Raw genomic sequence first — 20,850 nt, forward strand, 5'->3', positions numbered from 1 at the left:
GCTGCTTATTTAGCTTATGCAACTAACAACCATTGACAAAGCCAATTGTCCTGACTTGTTGTAGGTATGATGTTACTTGCTGTATCATATATCTGGATGCAATGACAGAAACAGCAAAATACAAGTCGGGGGGCGCACTATGCTAAGCACAGATTTTTAGCTTATGCATTTTTAAGCCACGCCCTTAATTACATTGGCCACACCCCTTTGAGAGACACCCAGTTTTTTCATCCCACTTAAAGCCCTGGTAAAAGTAATACGGGTCTGATGCGGCACCCACTGCCAATGTAAGAATTATCAATGTTTGATTACAACAACCACATCCACTGACAGTATGACATCCGTTGCGAACAACTGGCACTGCACCACAGCAAGAATGCCCTATGTCTGGTGAGAACACATACCCAGTAATAACATGGTGCCTGCTGTGAAACCCAGCCAATGTAGCACGGGAATAATAACCCACGAGTGACGTGTAATGACGTTGTGCACATGGGCTGTGCAAGGAGATTATTGTAGCATGAGAGTGACCTTACCCATCGCCAGCCTTTGTTAGCCTGGGCAGGTCAAGTAGAATTATGTGGAGGTGGGCAACTAAATTATGGGGTACGGGTAGACCAAATTATCCAGAAAGGAAAGGCAAATCATACAGCAATTTACTGAGAACGGATTTCAGTTAAAAAATTATGCTGTCATTGATAAATAAAAGGACGAGCGTGGCAAATTCATGTTTATGCAGAAATCAATAGGGCCACAGACTCTTCCATTAGCCCATACTCTGGCTGGATGCACTGTTGTGGTAGAGGTGGACACTCATGTAACTTTTGGCGAAGCTGTGCGTGCTTTATGTAAGGGGAAGGTTCCAGCATATTCCCTTTAGCCAGGGCTTTAAGTGGGATGAAAACACTGGGGGGAGATTCTCTCAAAGGGGCGTGGCCAGTGTAATTAAGGGCGTGACTTAAAAACACATAAGCCAGGGGCGGGTGTTGGCTCATGGCGGCCCTAGACAGGGAGCGTAGGTAGGGGGCCCCAGAAGAGGGGGTCCGGGCGGGGCGGAGCGCAGAGGTCAGTGAAGAGGGGTGGTTAAGGGTGTTTGGAAGTGGAAGAGAGCCGGAGGCCGCCAAATCCCTGCCAGGGGCCGCCACGCAAATATGTATCCATCCTCAGAGGATTATTATATTATGGCTATATATTGGCGTGGGCGTCCGCAGAAATGTTTCCAGGGGGGGGCAACATTTTAACTTCATCACTCGCCTTCCACGGGGGGGGCAAAATGTTAACTTCATCAATCGCCTTCAAGGCAAGTTAAAGGCAGACGGCCCATTGTCATTCTTTATGTAATGATCAGCAGCAGACAGAATGACAATGGGCCTGTCCACACTCTGCTCGAGGTCGGGGAGGGTCTGCTGCAACCTCCAGAGTTCAAAGAGAAGTGCGAGAGGCCCCAAGTGAGAGATCATTTAAACTCCTGGGGCTTCTCGCAGGGGAACAGCCTGCTGTAATCTTGAACATGACGGACCAAAAGGAATGGGACCGGCGATCCAGGGGGGGGGCAAGCGCACCCCCTTGCCCTTTGTCCTCCCCTGCGGACGCCCATGTATATTGGCGTGGTGGCCCCTGGGGTTTGGGGCCCTGTGCAGGTGCACAGCTTGCACATGCCTAAGGCCGCCCCTGCATAAGCTAAAAATCTGTGTTTAGCACAGTGTACCGCCCGACTTGTATTTTGCTGTTTCTGTCATTGCATCCAGATATATGATACAGCAAGTAACATCATACCTACAACAAGTCAGGACTATTGGCTTTGGCAATGGTTGCTAGTTGCATATGATAAAAAAAAAAACTGCAACTATGGCTTGTATATAATATTGAAAAAGCTTCCACTTAAAGCCCTGGTGACACCACGGCAATGTTGCTGCTCCTCAGATACAAAAAAGAGAAGGGCAATTCAGAGAGAAAATTACTCTTTAAAGGATTTTCCTTCCCCTACAACACCACTCACCTGGCATGACGTCATGCCGTAACTTCTCCACTAGTGAGAATTGAGCAGTATGAGCATGCGCACATCGTTGTGCCTGATGTCACTGCAGTGGGGGGGGGGGGGGGGGGGGGGGGACGGCCAGGGCACAAAACAGAGCCCGATAGAGACCCGTTTCGAGACCCCCTTTTAAAAACTGCCAGTACTTGTCACCGGTGAGACCAGGTCCACATAAAGTCCTGCCTTTCACCCAAAGGCAGCATCAAGGTCTGTCGCTACTCTCATCGTGTCTAAGGTAAACCTGCAGCTCAAATCTGCCGGCTCGCTTTCGGCAGAGGCTTGTTTCACTAAGTGTGTGACCATAGCGCCACCTGGTGGAGTTTCAATGTGAAATTTCATCCAGCCAAATATATCTACGGATGAAGCACTAGAATGAGAGCAACTAAGCAAAGAGAGGTTTATGCTTGCGAACATTCTGCGAGCAATTACAGGTAGGGCTTTTTGGATTTAAAAACCTTAATTAGCAAAATGATGACATCACTAAAAACGATATTACATGGAGTTTAGCCAGATGATATCAAAATTGATCACATTTCAAAGCATGTCATGGCTTTGATAGAATTGATTGGTAAATGCTCGGTTCCTGCTCAGGGAGATAGAACCTCTTAACAGATGCAATCACCACTTTTCCCAAAAGTAGTAGGATGAACTTAGGAATGTGCAGGTTGTAGTATTGCTGTGGGCCTGGATGAGTGGGCTGCGGAGTACACACCGCTAAATGAATACGTGCACACACCACTGCAGACTTACCGATACGGCCCAAGCAGCGAAACTTACAAGGCCGCCTATCTCCTACCATTGGTAAACTTCAGTGTTGCGCTCCTTTTCTTTGTTGCCATTCGTAATGGCATGCGGACGTCATACCCTCTTCTTGTGTTTGTCGCTCCCATAGCGCATGGACCAAGTACATCTCCTTACACTGCTCCCGATTTGTGGAGCTATTTTTTGGTTTTCAAGCACTCCATAGGAGTGCTTGTTTTCAGGACGTCTTTCTTGTACACATACCACCAAAAGGCATGTGCCTAAACTAATGCATTTTTAAAAAAAATTGTTAAAACACAAACAGCACTTGTTTGTTTCATTTTTTGCAAGCTCCGATGGCATTGGAGCGCTTATCCTGTCATCTGTCTTGCCATAGCATGAATACAAACCGATGGTATTGGAGCGCTTTAGGTGCTCACCAGTTACATTACATAATGACATTTATTTTTGCCGCTGATCCTGCTTCAATGAAGGTTTTCCCCCCTGTTGTGGCTTGCTCATCTTCCCATCGCCCCCACTACATCGCTCACCACTGCTGCTCATGTCTGGGCATACCCTTGGTCACTTAGGGCAAACAAAGCAAACACAACAAGATGATGGACGGATTGCTGAAACTTTTCAACCCTAAGTGGCCAGGGGTATGCCAAGACATGGGTACTTTGCTCACAGTGCCACTGGATTCAATCTAGCCTGGCTGAGGGGTGATACCATGAAACCGGTCAAAGAATGCTTGTTTCCGGTCCAGGGAGGACCTGGCTTGGCAATTCGGGATAGACTGTTCCCATGAGGCACAGGGACAAGACTGATTTGGATATGGCTGGGTCCAAACTGGGGTGGCGTAGTGAGCAAAAGAATGATCGACTGAACCCAGATCTCTTGACGGAGGTAAATGGCTGAAAAGTTTCAGCGCTCTGTCCATCATCTTGTTGTGTTTGCTATTACTTCAACTGAGGCGCCGGTATCCATGATTGTGTTAATAAACACACGCTGCACTCTGTTTGTGGTCATTTCCATGTGGCCTTATGATTGGTGAAGGATAGGAAAAAGACTTCTTCATCACTGTCCTCAATTGTGCCGTATGGATCTATGTTGCTGTGAGGGCCTTGGGGCTCTTCTGGCACTTCCGCTCTGACAGATTGAAAAGGGCTATGGGCGCCTCCTTGCCGCCCTCTGGCGTTGCTGCGGCAAACTCAACGCAAAGTGTTTATACTGCCCACTTCATGCTCGTTTTCTCCTGCACTGGGCATTGTGAAAGGGGGTGTAGATCTCGTCCATGGTCCGTCTGCGGACAGGGGCGTAACAAACGCCACGCAGGCCCCGCGGTGCGGGGGGAGGGGCACTCTCAGTTAATGAAGGGGGCCCCCCCCTCAGCTCTTCTGAGAGCTGTGAGAGAGTCTTGCAAGCCTCTCTCCCTCAAAGGCAGGTGCAGTCTGCAGCCTGCTCTGAGCCTCTCGCCCCCCTACCTCTGACTGAAGAGAAACAAAGTATCAACATTGTTTCTCTTCAGTCAGAGGCAGGCCGGGACAAGGTGGGGGCCCCAGAGACAGCAGTTTCCACTGCTCCTCTGAGGCAGCACAGAGCAGGGACCCTGACAAGGAGGGGGGGGGGGGCAGGAGGCAGCACAGAGCAGGGACCCTGACAAGGAATGGGGGGGGGGGGGGCTGGGGTCCCAGAGAGCAGGAGGCAGCACAGAGCACTTCTCAGGACCCTGACAAGGAGAGGGGGGGGGGCAGCGAGCAGGAGGCAGCACAGAGCACTGCTCGGGACCCTGACAAGGACGGGGACTGTGGGCCCCAGAGAGAGAGGAGGCAGCACTGAGCACTGCTCGAGACCCTGACAAGGACGGGGGTGGGGGCCCCAGAGAGAGAGCAGGAGGCAGCACAGAGCACTGCTCAGGACCCTGACAAGGACGGGGGTGGGGGCCCCAGAGAGAGAGGAGGCAGCACAGATCACTGCTCGAGACCCTGACAAGGACGGGGGTGGGGGCCCCAGAGAGAGGGCAGGAGGCAGCACGGAGCACTGCTCAGGACCCTGACAAGGACGGGGGACCTGAGGGCCCCAGAGAGAGCGGAGGCAGCACAGAGCACTGCTCGAGACCCTGACAAGGACGGGGGTGGGGGCCCCAGAGAGAGAGCAGGAGGCAGCACGGAGCACTGCTCGGGACCCTGACAAGAGTGGTAGCCCCCAGAGAGAGCACTCTCAAGGGCAAAGCTCATATGAGAAGGGATGCGGCAGGAAAATGGTGCCCTCAGGTAAGCACTCTTGTTAGAAGCACCATGTGGGCGTCCGCAGGTGGTGGGCAAGGGGGAGCCGAGAAGGGTGCAAGGCAGAGGGGAGAAGGGTGAAAGATAGAGGGGAGAAGGGTGCAAGGCGGAGAGGAGAAGGGTGCAAGGCGGAGAGGAGAAGGGTGCAAGGCGGAGAGGAGATGGGTGCAAGGGAGAGAGGAGAAGGGTGCAAGGTAGAGAGGAGAAGGGTGCAAGGCAGAGAGGAGATGGGTGCAAGGCGGAGAGGAGATGGGTGCAGGGCAGAGGGGAGAAGGCTGCAAGGCAGAGAGGAGAAGGGTGCAAGGCAAAGGGGAGAAGGGTGCAAGGCAGAGAGGAGAAGGGTGCAAGGTAGAGAGGAGAAGGGTGCAAGGCAGAGGGGAGAAGGGTGCAAGGTAGAGAGGAGAAGGGTGCAAGGCAGAGGGGAGAAGAGTGCAAGGCGGAGGGGAGAAGGGTGCAAGGCAGAGAGGAGATGGGTGCAAGGCGGAGAGGAGATGGGTGCAGGGCAGAGGGGAGAAGGCTGCAAGGCAGAGAGGAGAAGGGTGCAAGGCAAAGGGGAGAAGGGTGCAAGGCAAAGGGGAGAAGGGTGCAAGGCAGAGAGGAGAAGGGTGCAAGGTAGAGAGGAGAAGGGTGCAAGGTAGAGAGGAGAAGGGTGCAAGGCAGAGGGGAGAAGAGTGCAAGGCGGAGGGGAGAAGGGTGCAAGGCAGAGAGGAGAAGGGTACAAGGCAGAGAGGAGAAGGGTACAAGGCAGAGAGGAGAAGGGTGCAAGGCAGAGGGGAGAAGGGTGCAAGGCAGAGGGGAGAAGGGTGCAAGGCAGAGGGGAGAAGGGTGCAAGGCAGAGGGGAGAAGGGTGCAAGGCAGAGGGGAGAAGGGTGCAAGGCAGAGGGGAGATGGGTGCAAGGTAGAGGGGAGAAGGGTGTGAGGTAGAGAGAAGGGTGCAAGGCAGAGAGGAGAAGGGTGCAAGGCGGAGAGGAGATGGGTGCAAGGCGGAGGGGAGAAGGGTGCAAGGCAGAGGGGAGAAGGGTGCAAGGTAGAGGGGAGAAGGGTGCATGGTAGAGAGAAGGGTGCAAGGTTGAGAGAAGGGTGCAAGGCAGAGAGGAAAAGGGTGCAAGGCGGAGAGGAGATGGGTGCAAGGCAGAGAGGAGAAGGGTGCCAGGCAGAGGGGAGAAGGGTGCAAGGCAGAGGGGAGAAGGGTGCAAGGCAGAGGGGAGAAGTGTGCAAGGCAGAGGGGAGAAGGGTGCAAGGCAGAGGAGAGAAGGGTGCAAGGCAGAGGGGAGAAGGGTGCAAGGCAGAGAGCAGAAGGGTGCAAGGCAGAGGGGAGAAGGGTGCAAGGCAGAGGGGAGAAGGGTGCAAGGCAGAGTGGAGAAGGGTGCAAGGCAGAGTGGAGAAGGGTGCAAGGCAGAGTGGAGAAGGGTGCAAGGCAGAGGGGAGAAGGGTGCAAGGCAGAGGGGAGAAGGGTGCAAGGTAGAGGGGAGAAGGGTGCAAGGCAGAGAGGAGAAGGGTGCAAGGCGGAGAGGAGATGGGTGCAAGGCAGAGAGGAGATGGGTGCAAGGCGGAGGGGAGAAGGGTGCAAGGCAAAGGGGAGAAGGGTGCAAGGCAAAGGGGAGAAGGGTGCAAGGCAGAGGGGAGAAGGGTGCAAGGCAGAGGGGAGAAGGGTGCAAGGTAGAAAAGAGTGCAAGGCGAAGGGGGAGAAGGGTGCAAGGCGAAGGGGGAGAAGGGTGCAAGGGGGAGGGGGAGAAGGGTGCAAGGGGGAGGGGGAGAAGGGTGCAAGGGAGAGGGCGAGAAGGGTGCAAGGCAGAGGGGAGAAGAGTGCAAGGGGGATGGCGATGAAGTAAAAAATGTGCCCCCCCTGGAAACATTTCTGCGGACGCCCATGGCAACGTACACTACTTTGTGAGAGAGAGTGGAGAGAGAGTGGAGTGAGAGAGAGAGTGGAGTGAGAGAGAAAGAGTGGAGTGAGAGAGAGATAGCGGAGTGAGAGAGAGAGTGGAGAGTGAGAGAGAGTGGAGAGAGAGAGTGGAGCAAGACAGAGAGTGGAGCAAGAGAGAGAGTGGAGCAAGAGAGAGAGTGGAGCAAGAGAGCGAGTGGAGAGAGAGTGGAGAGAGCGAGAGTGGAGAGAGACAGTGGAGAGAGACAGTGGAGAGAGAGAGTAGAGCGAGAGAGGAGAGGGTGGAGAGAGAAAGTGGAGAGAGAGAGAGACAGTGGAGAGAGAGTGGGGAGCGAGAGTGGAGAGCGAGAGGGGAGAGCGAGAGGGGAGAGCGAGAGGGGAGAGAGAGAGTGGAGAGAGAGAGTGGAGAGAGAGAGTGGAGAGAGAGAGTGGAGAGAGTGGAGAGAGAGTAGAGAGAGAGTGGAGAGAGAGTGGAGAGAGAGTGGAGAGAGAGTGGAGGAGAGAGAGAGAGTGGAGAGAGAGAGTGGAGAGAGACAGTGGAAAGACAGTGGAGAGAGAGAGAGTGGAGAGAGAATGGAGAGAGAGAGACGAGAGGGGAGAGCGAGAGTGGAGAGAGAGAGTGGAGAGAGAGAGTGGAGAGAGAGAGTGGAGAGAGAGTGGAGAGAGAGTGGAGGAGAGAGAGAGAGAGTGGAGAGAGACAGTGGAAAGAGACAGTGGAGAGAGAGAGAGAGAGGAGAGAGAGAATGGAGAGAGAGTGGAAAGAGAGAGTGGAGAGAGAGAGTGGAGAGAGATAGTGGAGAGAGATAGTGGAGAGAGAGAGTGGAGAGAGTGGAGAGAGAGTGGAGAGTGGAGAGAGAGTAGAGAGACAGTGGAGAGAGACAGTGAAGAGAGAGAGAGTGGAGTGAGAGAGTGGAGAGAGAGAGAGAGAGAGTGGAGAGAGTGGAGAGAGAGAGAGAGTGGAGTGAGAGTGGAGAGAGAGTGGAGAGAGTGGCGAGAGAGAGTGGAGAGAGTAGAGACAGTGGAGAGACAGTGGAGAGAGAGACAGTGGAGAGAGAGTGGAGAGGGAGACAGAGGAGAGAGCGTTGGGAGAGTCAGAGTGGACAGAGAGAGTGGAGAGAGAGAGAGAGTGGAGAGACAGTGGTGAGAGAGACAGTGGAGAGGGAGACAGAGGAGAGAGAGTGGAGAGAGGGAGGAGAGAGAGAGTGGAGAGAGGGAGGAGAGAGAGAGAGGAGAGAGAGAGAGAGAGAGAGAGAGAGTGGAGAGAGAGAGAGTGGAGAGAGAGAGTAGAGGGAGAGTAGAGAGAGAGTAGAGAGTGGAGAGAGAGTGGAGAGAGAGAGAGTGGGGAGAGAGAGTGTGGAGAGAGAGAGAGAGTGGAGAGAGAGAGAGAGAGAGAGTGGAAAAAGAGAGAGTGGAGAGAGAGAATGGAGAGAGAGAATGGAGAGAGAGAGAGAGAGAGAGAGAGAGAGAGAGAGAGAGAGAGAGAGAGAGTAGAGAGAGTAGAGAGAGTGGAGAGAGAGAGAGTAGAGAGAGAGAGTGGAGAGAGTGGAGAGAGAGAGAGAGAGAGTGGAGAGAGAGAGTAGAGAGAGAGTGGAGAGAGAGTGGAGAGAGAGTAGAGAGAGAGTGGAGAGAGTGGATCGAGTAGAGAGAGTGGAGTGAGTGTAGAGAGAGAGAAGGGAGAGAGAGAGTGGAGAGGGAGTGGAGAGAGTAGAGAGAGAGTGGAGAGAGTGGATCGAGTAGAGAGAGTGGAGTGAGTGTAGAGAGAGAGAAGGGAGAGAGAGTGAGACAGTGGAGAGAGAGAGTGGAGAGAGAGAGAGTGGAGGGAGAGTGGAGAGTGGAGGGAGACAGTGGAGAGAGAGTGGAGAGAGATGAGAGAGAGAGTGGAGAGAGAGTAGAGAGACAGTGGAGAGAGAGAGTGGAGAGAGTGAGTGGAGAGAGTGAGTGGAGAGGGAGAGAGTGGAGAGGGAGAGAGTGGAGAGAGAGAGTGGAGAGAGAGTGGAGAGAGAGTGGAGAGAGTAGAGAGTGGAGAGAGTGGAGAGAGAGTGGAGACTGACTGACTCAGAGTCTGAATACTGACTGACGGAGAGACTGACTGGCTGAGAAACTGACAGAGAGAGAGAGATAGAGACTGACAGAGAGAGAGACCGAATGACTGACTGACTGACAGAGAGAGAGAGAGAGAGAGACTGACAGACTGACTGACAGAGAGACTGAATGACAGAGAGAGAGAGAGACTGACTGACTGAGCGAGAGAGACTGACTCATTGAGAGAGAGAGAGAGAGAAAGACTGTGATGGAATTGGGGTCACAGTGTGTATGAAGCTATGCAATGCCTCTTAAGATTGCTATTGTCTGCTAATAAAAATGTATTATCAAAATGTGCTCTTAGTAGTTACATCTGCTTTTGAAACACTGCATTGTCGCATTGTCTAATGTTTTAAAACGGAAACCAGAAGGAGCGATGCACTTTTGTCAAAACTGAACAATGAGTGGGCCCGATGTTGTATATCATCACAAGAGTCTGCATCAGGAAACCCACCTAAAATTGGGCAAACTTCCCCAGCGTACTGATGGCAGGGACCCTGTGATTAATGGACCACCACCTATGATAACCTGTGGGCAGACTAAGCCCAACCTTTAACTCCACCATCCAGAGTTACTTATAACGGCTGTATTGGTGACAGTGGCGTAAAAATCGCCCGCATCCCCTGCAGTATGGCGGGTCGCTGGCCTGAGAGCTCTAGACTGGCACGGAGGATGGGAGGAGGGCCCCCCTCCATGTAGTTTGCAGGGGGGCCCCCTCAAGTTTTGTTACGCCACTGTGTGCGGATACATCTGTGGCTGTTTTCAGGACAAGTCTGGAAGGACGCTTCTTGCACACTAGATCTACTATTTCAGTCTAGACCTTGGGCTCGGAGGAGGGTGATTGTGACATGCTGATTTTGACTAGGCCCTCTTCCATGCACTCTGCACTGCTGTAACAGTTCATGAGCTGGTCCAAGTGTCAGTATGTAGTCCAGCGTCATGCCAGATTCTCGTACTAAGAGTCTACTGAGGAAACTTGATTTGCACCCTTGGATCATTGAAGCTCTAACCTCTTTGTGGGTATCAATAAACATCATCTGTGCAAGTGCTTGCTATTTCATGCAGCCGCAAGTAGAGTCAGTCAACAAACTTGTCCTCCCTTTGCCGCACTTGACAAAGCTTGAAGTGCTCAAAGTATGGGTTGATCTGCGATCAAAGTGCGCAATGAGTGCCACTACTGCGGCAAAATAGTTGTGTTCATTTCTAATATTAGAGATGTTTTCAAATAACGTGAATATGTCTTCTACTGCAGAAGCAGTGAGTGTTTCACCACAGGTTCGGTTTCGTGAGTGGCTCAGAAGTAATAAGTGACTCTGCTGAGCCAGTTTTTCCATCTTGCGGCCGTCATCACAGAATTGACAAGTTCATTGCATGGCAGGAGGACATTGTGAGCTGGGTGGGTGCAGTGTGAACAGCTTCTGCAGGAGGGCCTCCCTCAATGGTCAGCTCAGCTCCAGCAGGGTGATGGCGGTGCTGGTCCTGGGAATAGTGGCGGCCGCCTCACACAAAGGCTAGTGGGGCAGGCGAAGAAGGGTGCGCTGGGGAGGGGGGAGCACAACAAAAATTAAATAAAACGTACCTTAAGTTGACGGCCGCATCCAGCCGGGTGCTTCGTCTTCGTGTCCCAGCAAGCGCTGCGGCTGCATCAGCCTCCCTGCCCAATCCTAATTGGTCTGACCAGGCTAGAAAGACGCCCTGCTCAGATCAAGGAAACGGTGGGGTTTCTCCAGCCCAGCTTCTCAATGCAGCCGGGCTGGAGAAACCCAAGTGCGCATGTATGTTTTGGTCGGCCTGAGACAGCCGGCCAAACACACATGAGCACTTCGAGAGTGCATATAGCACTTATCCTACTAACCCCTCCCATGCCCCGGCCCCTCCCTGTACACGCTGGCTGTACCAGCAGCTTTAAAATAAAATGATAATCAAATATCGTTTTACTTTTTAGTTGCTTGCTCTGCCAGTGGGGCAACGCTCCTCCGCCATTGCTTAGGAGCCGCCCCTGCCTGGGACTTCGTGAGTGCAAGGTAGCAGGGCGTGGTGGTGGCCTCAAGGAATTGTGTGGTGGTGCCTGCTGAGGCTGGGGGCATGCTGCGCAGTGGGCGGGATTGCAGTCGCAAGGTTTGACTCACCCACTTACAGAGTGCGTCGCTTGATTCTCATGGATTGGCATTGCTAGGATTCAATATTACCTGCTGTGGTATGGCAGGCGTAGCCTGTGGCATTCCTTGTGTCATGCTGGTTTTGGGCAATCTGAGGGAGGCTTCAAGTGCGGGTCTTCTGGGGGCTACAGGGTGGCAGGAAGAGCAACAAAGCACTGGCGACGCCCAGGGTGCAGGTATTGATGGGGCTCTCCATGCGGATAGGCAGAAAGGCTCCCTTGAATGTGGCCTCATGTTATTTTAGGGCCTTGGCGGTTCACAGGCCAAGAGTCACAGCAGGGAAGCAGCTGTGTGAACCAGACAGTAGAGCCGCGGGCTATAAGGACAGTGCTTTACTTGGGCCGGTTCTGTCCGATACTTAGTACCGGCACTTTTTTATTTTGAGAGAGAGAGAGTACCGGCACTTCTCAAGAGCGACGTAATACTTTTAATTGGAGAGTACCAACACTTGCATTTTTCCATTTCAAGCACTGGTCGCTGGTAGAGCCAGAACTTAGCAGCAGAAGGCTGTGCAGTGGAGAAGGCGATCTATGCACGCGATTGTGTGTGTGTGTGTGTGGGGGGGGGGTCCTCGTTGCAAGTATAGTGCTTACTCGTAACTAACGAGTCCCCCAAACAGTTGCCCAGTACAGTCGTGTTGCTTGCCATCACAGCATTAGTTTAACTTCTAAATCAGGAAGGATGAGAGCCATCACGTGAACCCACTGTTTTATTTAGCAGTATTTTGCTTCACTAAATAGGAAAGTAGTTGAAATGTCACCGCAAAGGGCCCAACTTTTCGAATCTTCGTGTTGCAAAATAGAAACTGGCGTTTGATTTTCGCCTCTCTGCTTTAATATTGAAATATTATTGCGGGTTCTGGTGCTTTTATTAGATTGTTGGCAATGTGTGGGTGCGAACTGCGCCATCTGGTGGTCACTTTCTGTATGTCCGACATTTCTGCGGCTGTTCATTTCGTCGCTTTCGAGCGCCGTTTCTTTCAAAGAAAGCATCGCCGTTGAAAACATTTGGCATGGAAAAGATGCAAGAAATGGTAAGGTGTCGTCTCAGTCTTCACAATTCTCAAAAGTGTATTTCTTTAAAGCCAAGTGACACTATGGATAGCTTCATCTAAGAAGGGGGCTGTGCCAATTCAACGAGGCACAGAGAGAGTAAAAGAACAGCGTTCAAATGACCTTGATGACTTGCATCAATAGTTTCAACTTGGGGTAATGCAGAAAATATTCTGATATGCATTAGAAGAGAATTACTTAAAAACTTCATGCATACCAGATACTCCATGGTTCTTTAATCCATTTCTGAACAGTTGACCACAGTTTCAAAGAATCTGTCACTGGTCCTGCTTTATTGAGGGAACAACTACATCAGAGTCTGTCTTAAGCCATTGAAGTGAACAGCAATTTGCAGTAATTATTATTGAATTGCAGCTGACATTAGATATGCCTACCCAAAGCCGAGATAGATTCATAGTACTGTCACTGCTTTAAATGCATCTTTCCATGAGCAAGGTGATAGCCAAAGGACAAACTTCTAAGTCTGTAGCTACAGAACTGTTCAAGTCTTCCTGTTACCCACATCCAAACTAGAGAATCTGAATTACTTCTCCCATTCAGTGATAGAAAGGCAATTCTAAGATAAGCGATTGAAAATGCAACTGTGCATTTTTGGAATTTTATGCTTCTTGCTTTGTGGAGAAGTCGCATACCCTCACCCAATGCGGAGTCTTCCTCTTGCACACTTACGGAAGAATATATACCTTTACCTAAAGTAGCCCTAAAATCACCTTTTTATTTGGATTTGGCTGCCATAGAAATGCAAAACCCTTAACAAAGATATTAATCCCCACAGCACAGTGTAATCATCGACGTTGGTAATGCTGCAGGTGCTGGAGGAGCGAAGGAGTGACTCCTCCCAGGACGGTGAGGACTCAGACGCCCCCTCACACAATAGTGATGTTATTGATTGCACTCTGCACTGATGGATTAATTGCTAATGCTCCTGCTTGCATGGTCTCCAGGACGGAGCTGCATTGCTGTGCACTTGGAATAAGGAGGGTGCCTGAATGATGACTTTTCTTTTAACCCCTTGGCCGCGGCGGTAATTCTACCGCGGCGCTAGGGGGCAGGGGGGGCCGCGCGGCGCCGCCATGCTCGTGACGGAACCACTCCGTCACGAGCCGCAGTGGCGCTGTGCTTGTGACGGAATGGTTCCATCACGGCCCAGCCCGCTCAATAGAACGCGCCGCGCAGGCACGAAATCAGCACCGCGCAGGCACGGCGGCCGGGCCGTGACGGAACCATTCCGTCACCAGCACAGCCCCACCGTGGCTCGTGACGGAATGGTTCCGTCACGAGCGCGCAAGGGGTTAAAGAACAGTTGCTGTGTGGGTGAATCCATGATCCCTAGCGTGTTAGGTGATTGGTGGAGAGGTGTGGTGCAGCGGCCAGGGCAGCTGACTTCGGAGCACAGTGTTCACGGTTCAATCCCCGGCTCCGGCGGCAGCTGAGCTCAGCCCCATGTGACTCTGGGCAATAGCTCACTTAATTTCCACAACTGCCCCCAGCGCCTTGAGACCCGTTAGAGTGAGTAGTTCGTTTTCTTTATTTATTGTGTGTTCATTGTGATATGTTGTTATGTTGAATTATTTATACACATGCAAAAAAGATTTATAAAAAGAATATGATGATGATAGCATTTTTGATAAAAGAAATGAAGTAAAATATTATATATTTTTGTTATCTATATGAGTTTTTTGGGTTATTAAGAATCTTTTCTAGCTCAAAGCCTGTGGCTGTACCAAACTAAGTGAAAATAAGAAATATAGGTCGAGAGGGAGATTTTTTTGTTTGTTGTGGTCTTATTTCCCCTCTTCTCCCTGACCTTGTAGGTTCTCCACAGGGGGTCCCCATCATATTGCAGAGTGAGTAGTTAGCGCTTTACAAATACGGATTTTATTTCTTTATTTGTTACTGGAGTCAGTCTGGAGGCTTCATGATGAGCAGTGCACGGATTCTGCGACCCCCTGGGAGATCTGGGAGTGCCCAGTTGAATGCCACACCTTTGTGCCAGCGGAGGTGCTTCTTTGCTTGATGTGACATGTTTGTCTAAGGTTTAGTGTCTGTTGTGAGGTGGGGAAGGGTACTTCCTCATCGCGTTAAGGGTTTATTTTATGGGGCCTGGGTAGCGATGGTGTACGTCCTGACACTTCAACTTCTTTGGACATGTATGAGGTTGTTGTTTAGACCTACTTGTCCGAGGGGATGTGGGGGTGGTAGTTGTGATATTTATTTTGTCTTTTTTGGATTCAGTGCCATCATGGCATGGGGATGGGTACCCAATGTTGCCTGCTAGAGTCAGGACACGATGAGTGCGCCTAGAACTTGTAAACTCCTCTCATGGAATGTGCGGGGGTTAGGATCCTATAAAAAGCATTATAGGGTGTTGGCACTCCTTAAGAGACACAGTGTTGATATAGCGTGCCTGCAAGAGACCCACTTTACCCATGCAGAGGCTACGAAGCTGGCAAGGAAGTGGAGGGGTCAGGTGTACTATGCCAGTTGCTCATCTTTCTCAAGGGGGGTATTGGTCTGGCTTGCCCCTGGGGTCCCCCTGGCCTGACCTACATGGAGGCTGATGTGGAGGGGCAGGTCCTGTTACTCCAGGGGAGACTTGATGGGGTGGAGGTGGCCATCGTTAACACGTATGGGCCTAATACTGCAGACAAGTCCTTTTAGCTATGGCTGCGGCATGGTGTCTCCCTGCCACGGTTTCCACAGTACTATGGACTGGGGATTTTAATTGCACAATGAATGGTGCCCTTGATCGACACCCTTACCCCACTAACCCCCTTCAGCCTAAAGTGACTTTTACACTATGGTAGGTTACAGCAAAACTGGGGCTTTGTGATTATATAAAACTTTATAAATAAAATACATTTGGAGGATTTCTTACCCCACTTCAAAGGAATATACATGTTACTCTCCAACACATGTTACCTTTAGTAGACTACCGGTCCACTTAGACGCTTAGGGTCCAAGAGGTGGCACACCTGTCCCACTACCTCTCTGACCATGCCCTGGTGTCCTGTGTGATTGAAGGGGGGAGGTCCTAGGTTACTGTTCACTTAAAGGTTTCCCGCAGAGATGTTACGAGATGTCAGGGGCAAGGAGACACCGACAGGTGCCATTATAGGGTTCTTTGAGCTCAATTGGTCTTCTACTCACAGCCGGATGATAGAGTGGGAAGCCAAGAATGCCGTGATACGGGGGCACTGCGGGGGTCTCTAATGCAGGGGTACGGCATGTGTTACAGACAGAACTTATTCAGGGGGACCTGGCAAGGGTCCAGCAGCTCCCTCCAGATGATGTGGAGGTACCTCAGGGAGGGATCATGACTCAGCGACAGGTAGCACCTGTATGGGATAGACTAAAACTATACCTTGAAAAGTTATCACCAGCTACTTCATAGGGAGGGGGACAGCTCTGGAGACTCAGCTGAGCGACAGCTTACCATCCTGTTTTTAACCTTAAATTCTCTCAAGGGCGGAACATTTATACACAGAGCAGTATTGTAAACACCTTTAAGAGCAATACACCTTTAAGAGCAATCTGGAACAGGTGTATTGTAGCGCACAGCCGTCTGATCCGAGTGCATTACTGGCTTTATCCCTGGGCGTAATCCTACTATGAGCTTGAGGCTACTGGTGCATGTCCTTCATGAGTTGGAGGGTCGAGAAGAGGAATTGGCAGTTGTCTCGATTGACATCGCTATAGCCTTTGACACAGTAGACTGGCACTATCTTATGAAGGTGTTGGACGAAATGGGGTTTGGTGTACATTTTCAGGAATGGGTGCATCTCCTATTTACTGAACCAACAGCTAGGGTTAAGGTTGGTCGATTATGTACACATCCATGGGTAGTGGGCAGGGGCACGCATCAGGGATGCCCCTTATCCCCCCTTCTCTTCGCCATAGCACTGAAACCCCTGGAAACACAAACTCAACAGAACATTCTGGCCTCAGGAATTAGAGTAGGGGCCTGTCAATCCTCTGGTGTCTCTATATGCGGATGACACCCTTTTTCGTCTTTTGGCCCACCAGAGGTCCCTTCCACTCCTCTTGCAATACTTGGAAACTAAGATGCATTTGGGGAACTTACGGGTCTTAAAATGTACCTTAGAAAATTGTTGGTGTTCCCGTAGGGTGCCTTGGCTGCTCAGAAGCTGTCTTCTCTGCAGGATTTGCCACAGCACTGAGAGACTTATCAGTTCCGCTATCTGGGGATCATGGTGGCACACATGCCACAAAAACGTACACAGTATATCACTGAGAGGATCACTGAGGAACTGCAAGCATCGGTCCACTTTTGGAATGCACTCCCCCTATCCCTTGTGGGCCGAGTGGCCATTGCCAAGATGTTTTTTTTGCCTCATTGCTTCTATACTATGCAGCACTCACTTGACACCCTTCCCTGCGCAGTCTTTCAGAGATTGCACCGCCTGTAGTACTACGATGATATGGGCTGGAGGCAGAAGTAGGGTGGCAAGGGACCTTTTATCTCTGTCCTTGATGGAGAGAGGACTGGCGGTCCCCAATCTGGAACTGTACTATTTGGCATTGCAGCAACAACACGCTGCACAGCGCCTGCCCTAAGGGGGTAACTGGGAGAAATCTCTTTTATTCTCTGCCGCAGCTGCTGATGATGGGAGGACGGGATGCAGTCTCAGTACCATAACTTGCCCGACACACAGCTTCCCTTTAGGAAAGGACTGACAAGGTGGTGTTGGGAAGGGACCCCTTTGCTAGAGAGTTTAACTTTTGGGACCTACCACCTGGTTGACTCGGTGAATGTAAATGTCTGGAAAGAGAGTGGCTTCGAAACCCTGTAAGATCTATACCCCAATGAGGAGTTTATTACCTCGGAGGCAGTGCGAGAAGCCTATGGACTAGGGTCTAGGCAATTTTTAACACACACCAGTATAGCAGCCATAGTCCGAGATATATGGCCCACACTTTACCTGCTTTTCTGGCTACATCGCTCACCTTCCGGGGTTTATTTGAACTGGGTGAAGAGGGACTGCCATATGGTTTCCCATGTCTATAAAGCCATGACGGCTGATCGCGCCACCGCCCCATTCCCTGCCCAGGTGGCCTGGGATGGAGAATTAAGGGTCCAGATAGACGATGAGCACTGTTATAGGATCTGTGCATTGGTCCATTCTATTTTCTGTACTGGCAGGTTTAAGTTAATGCACTTCAATTTCTTGCACCGTACATATGTGACATCAGTACTACAGCATAGAATAGATCTCAGCAAACTTAGTGATTGCTACAGATACCCGGCTCCTGTGACAACTTTCTTACACCTTGATGACTGTTGTGGCCCGTATGGGTTTCGTAGAGAGAATGCTGATAGCGGAGGATCCGGTTTAGTGCTTACTGGGAGATATTCAACGGTGTAAGGATTGGAAAATGGAGTTTACATTCTTACACCTGTTGTTGCTGTTGGTTAAGAGAAGGGCTGCGATTATCTGGATGAGGTAAGTTGGCTCCAGCGTGGAAAGATGGGTACAGGATGTGGTTGAAAGGGCTGAGATGGAGGAGATACGCCTCAAAAAGCTATGACGGGATGAGAGGGTGGATGAGGACTTGCAAGTTTGGGGGTACCTGCTGGCCAAGTTCGTTGACACTGTAGGCTCAAAGGTAACCACATCAGATGGCAAAGTGAATTCCATCGACACAGATACTTGATGACCTTCGCTGTGCTTGGTGGGGAGTATAAACTGAGTGTAATGGTTCTGTAACAAAGTACGACACAGGCTTTGATGACCTGCTCCTCTATGTGAACTGGTTGGGGAAGGCAACTATTTATATATTTGTTACTGTTCTTTTGATAAAACCCATAAAAGATGTCTATTAAAAAAAAAGATGCCCACATTCCTCCTAGCCACATGGACAGTTCAACAGTAGCCCAACATTACGCATAGTAATTTACTATTTTCTCACTTTGCAGCACACTGTTACAACTTACCCCAGTACAACTAAAACAAACACTATATCATCCCGGTAAACACACCACCACCAACACCCCACACACTCAAGCCCCTTTCCACTACAGAAACTTTTAGTAAAACCTCAAAGAAATCCACATGCCAGGCCATAAAACTCCTCACAATTCTGGTCTCCCATCATTGCCGCCCACAGAGGGCAACCCATCTACAGCTCACGGTGCAGTACTTCTCCACTTTTGATGCCACCAGCCCAGATGAACACCACAGCATAATTTTACAACGCAATCCAACTTCCCTTAGATCACCCCAGTTTACTCTCAACAAAATTCCCACACAACCCAACAAATTATTCCCCCTGAAAACATGAACTCTGTGACTCAACATTACATCAAACCCACATGCACATCTAGGTTCCCACTTGACCCTTACATGTAGGTTTGCTGTAATGTTGAGATCAGTTTGAATTGTGAACACCACCACTATCCACCTTGTCAGCTCCACAATTCAAACTGATGAAACACTCCCTTTCTCTGCCCTTAATACACACAATGTCAGCTCTAATCCAAAGCTAAGAAGCTCACATCTTTGACTCTGATATAGAATTTATTAAATCATTTTACAAAGGCCTTGCACAAAAATATTTAGACAACACATTAATGAGCAGCAAATAAAACAGAACACAATTATCACATTACATATCTTCCTTACAATTCTGTAAATGATGGGGATGGAGGCTCTACAGTTGTTTCGCCTTGTAAGTTACTTACTCTGCAGGAAGTGCCAAGCAGGGCGCCATCTTGTCTCCAGGATAAACTTTGAATCTGATCATTGTGAGTGTCCAGCACTAAAATGAAAGGCAGAGAGAGAGAAAGGATAAAAAACGGGCAGCATAGAATAAGAAACCACTGAAAGGATAGATGCTTATACTTACAAAAGCAGCACAAAGACAATTAAATAGGGTATGTATTGCAGTATAACCGAGTCTTCTTTGCGAGATGCAAATGGATAGTATTTAAATAAGGTACCTATTAAGGCGTTTAATCGTTCTTATTTAAACTAGCATAACTAGGTACAGGGTCAATCCACACTTCTAGGTGCACCGACGGAAGTTTCACCCACAACATTATTGTTTTCCCCCAACTAGCCTACCTTTCATTGCACACTCTTCACGCTACTTTTCTGAATTAGTTGTAATTCCGAATCTGAATAAGGCTGAGTTGCCCCAACATGTAACTAACCGGACAAAGTATGCGCATCCTGGCCTACAAATAATCAGAAAAGAAAAAGTCCAGCTACACCACATGAGTGGTACAGTGTGCATTGCAAATGAAAGACAGCAAAACTCGACTTAACCTGACCACCATGCCACTGTGCCATCTGGTTTACTGCCGATTATAGTGTTTCTGGGTACTCACTGAGCAAACAATGATGCAAGAAATCTGGCTAATTTGCCAACTAATTGTAATGCATTTGTATCAGTTTTATTTCATGGGACTTGAACCTTACATTAAGTAGAGCTACATTCCCACTAGTTCCTCCCTTTTTTTAGCCATTTTAAAAAATCAGATATTTCAACCACGTGCAAACACGGGTAGTCATCAAGAATCCTTCATTTTTAAAAAGCACAATGGGAGCAAAATTAAATAAAACACATGGCTCCGGTTAAATTTTAGAACCAAAGTTTTCTCATTGGCTCCAATGCAGTATAAATGAGGTGTATGAATTTGATGGTCTAATGTAGTGCTTGCTGCTGAGGTTTGGAGTGTAAAAGTGCTGCTGCTGCTGCTGCTGCTACTGCTACTGCTGCTGCTGCTACTGCTACTGCTGCTGCTGCTACTTAAGGATATAAATCAACTTTCCTAAGCCACGTTACTGCCTCTTTCATTTTCTTTACGGTGTATTCAGGTGACCATGTCTGGTGCATTCGGGCACCACACAGAAGCTAAAGAAAGCATCATTTGTATATAAAGGCGGTACTTCCTCCTTTAGGCAGGAGATAACTGGATCATGTGAATAGGCATGCTTCAGCACCTATCAGGAAAGAAAAAAAAACATGCGACCTACTCTGCCCCAGGGCCAGCAGCCTTTTAATACCCTTTTAGAACATCGGTTTGCCTCTTGCCTTGCTCTGCTGGTTTGGGTAGGACAGTGGGATTCCTCATGCATTGCTTTGCAGTAGACCAGGCCCTTTGCCCAAAGCCACATGTGCCCGGTCTTCAGCCCTACCCCTTAAGAGGCCAGGCTTGAACCCAGAGCCCACTGCGCGCGGCCTACCGGCACGACTAACCGCGCAGATGAAATGTGTGGGACTGGATGTGGCCAGGCCCTTCGTCCTGTGGACTTGCACAGCCAGTTTGGGTGATGCGGGGGCTGTGTACAGTTCCCGCCCAGAGGCAGGGCCTTGCTGGATGGCAAGCCCTGTGATCATACGATGCTAAGCACCACTTTAGGCTCAGCAAAGCTGGCTGGGGGCTGAACACAGCAAAGCCATGTGCAGTGTTTATTTGCTTAGTAAGAGGATAATGTATATAATTAATAAAACAAAAATCAGTGAAACTCTGAATCCAAAAACACATTTTAAAACTTTTTAAAAATCAAGTACAGGGAACCTAGTGTGTTCAGTTTAAAACCTAAAAAAACATGCACCGTCACCA

At 49.9% G+C, this 20,850-nt stretch overlaps 1 protein-coding gene across 1 annotated transcript in view; it reads right to left on the minus strand.

The window, feature by feature from the left end:
• The window catches only part of CORO7 (coronin 7), a 996,081-nt gene that overhangs the window by 783,915 nt on the left and 191,316 nt on the right, over nucleotides 1-20,850 (minus strand). Inside the window, exon 6 of the mRNA XM_078663134.1 lies at nucleotides 18,964-19,040. Coding sequence (XP_078519260.1) covers nucleotides 18,964-19,040 — 77 coding nt within the window. The remainder of the gene's footprint in view (nucleotides 1-18,963; nucleotides 19,041-20,850) is intronic.

The sequence above is a fragment of the Lissotriton helveticus genome, chromosome 10, assembly GCF_964261635.1.
Source record: "Lissotriton helveticus chromosome 10, aLisHel1.1, whole genome shotgun sequence".
Classification (NCBI taxonomy): Eukaryota; Metazoa; Chordata; class Amphibia; order Caudata; family Salamandridae; genus Lissotriton; species Lissotriton helveticus.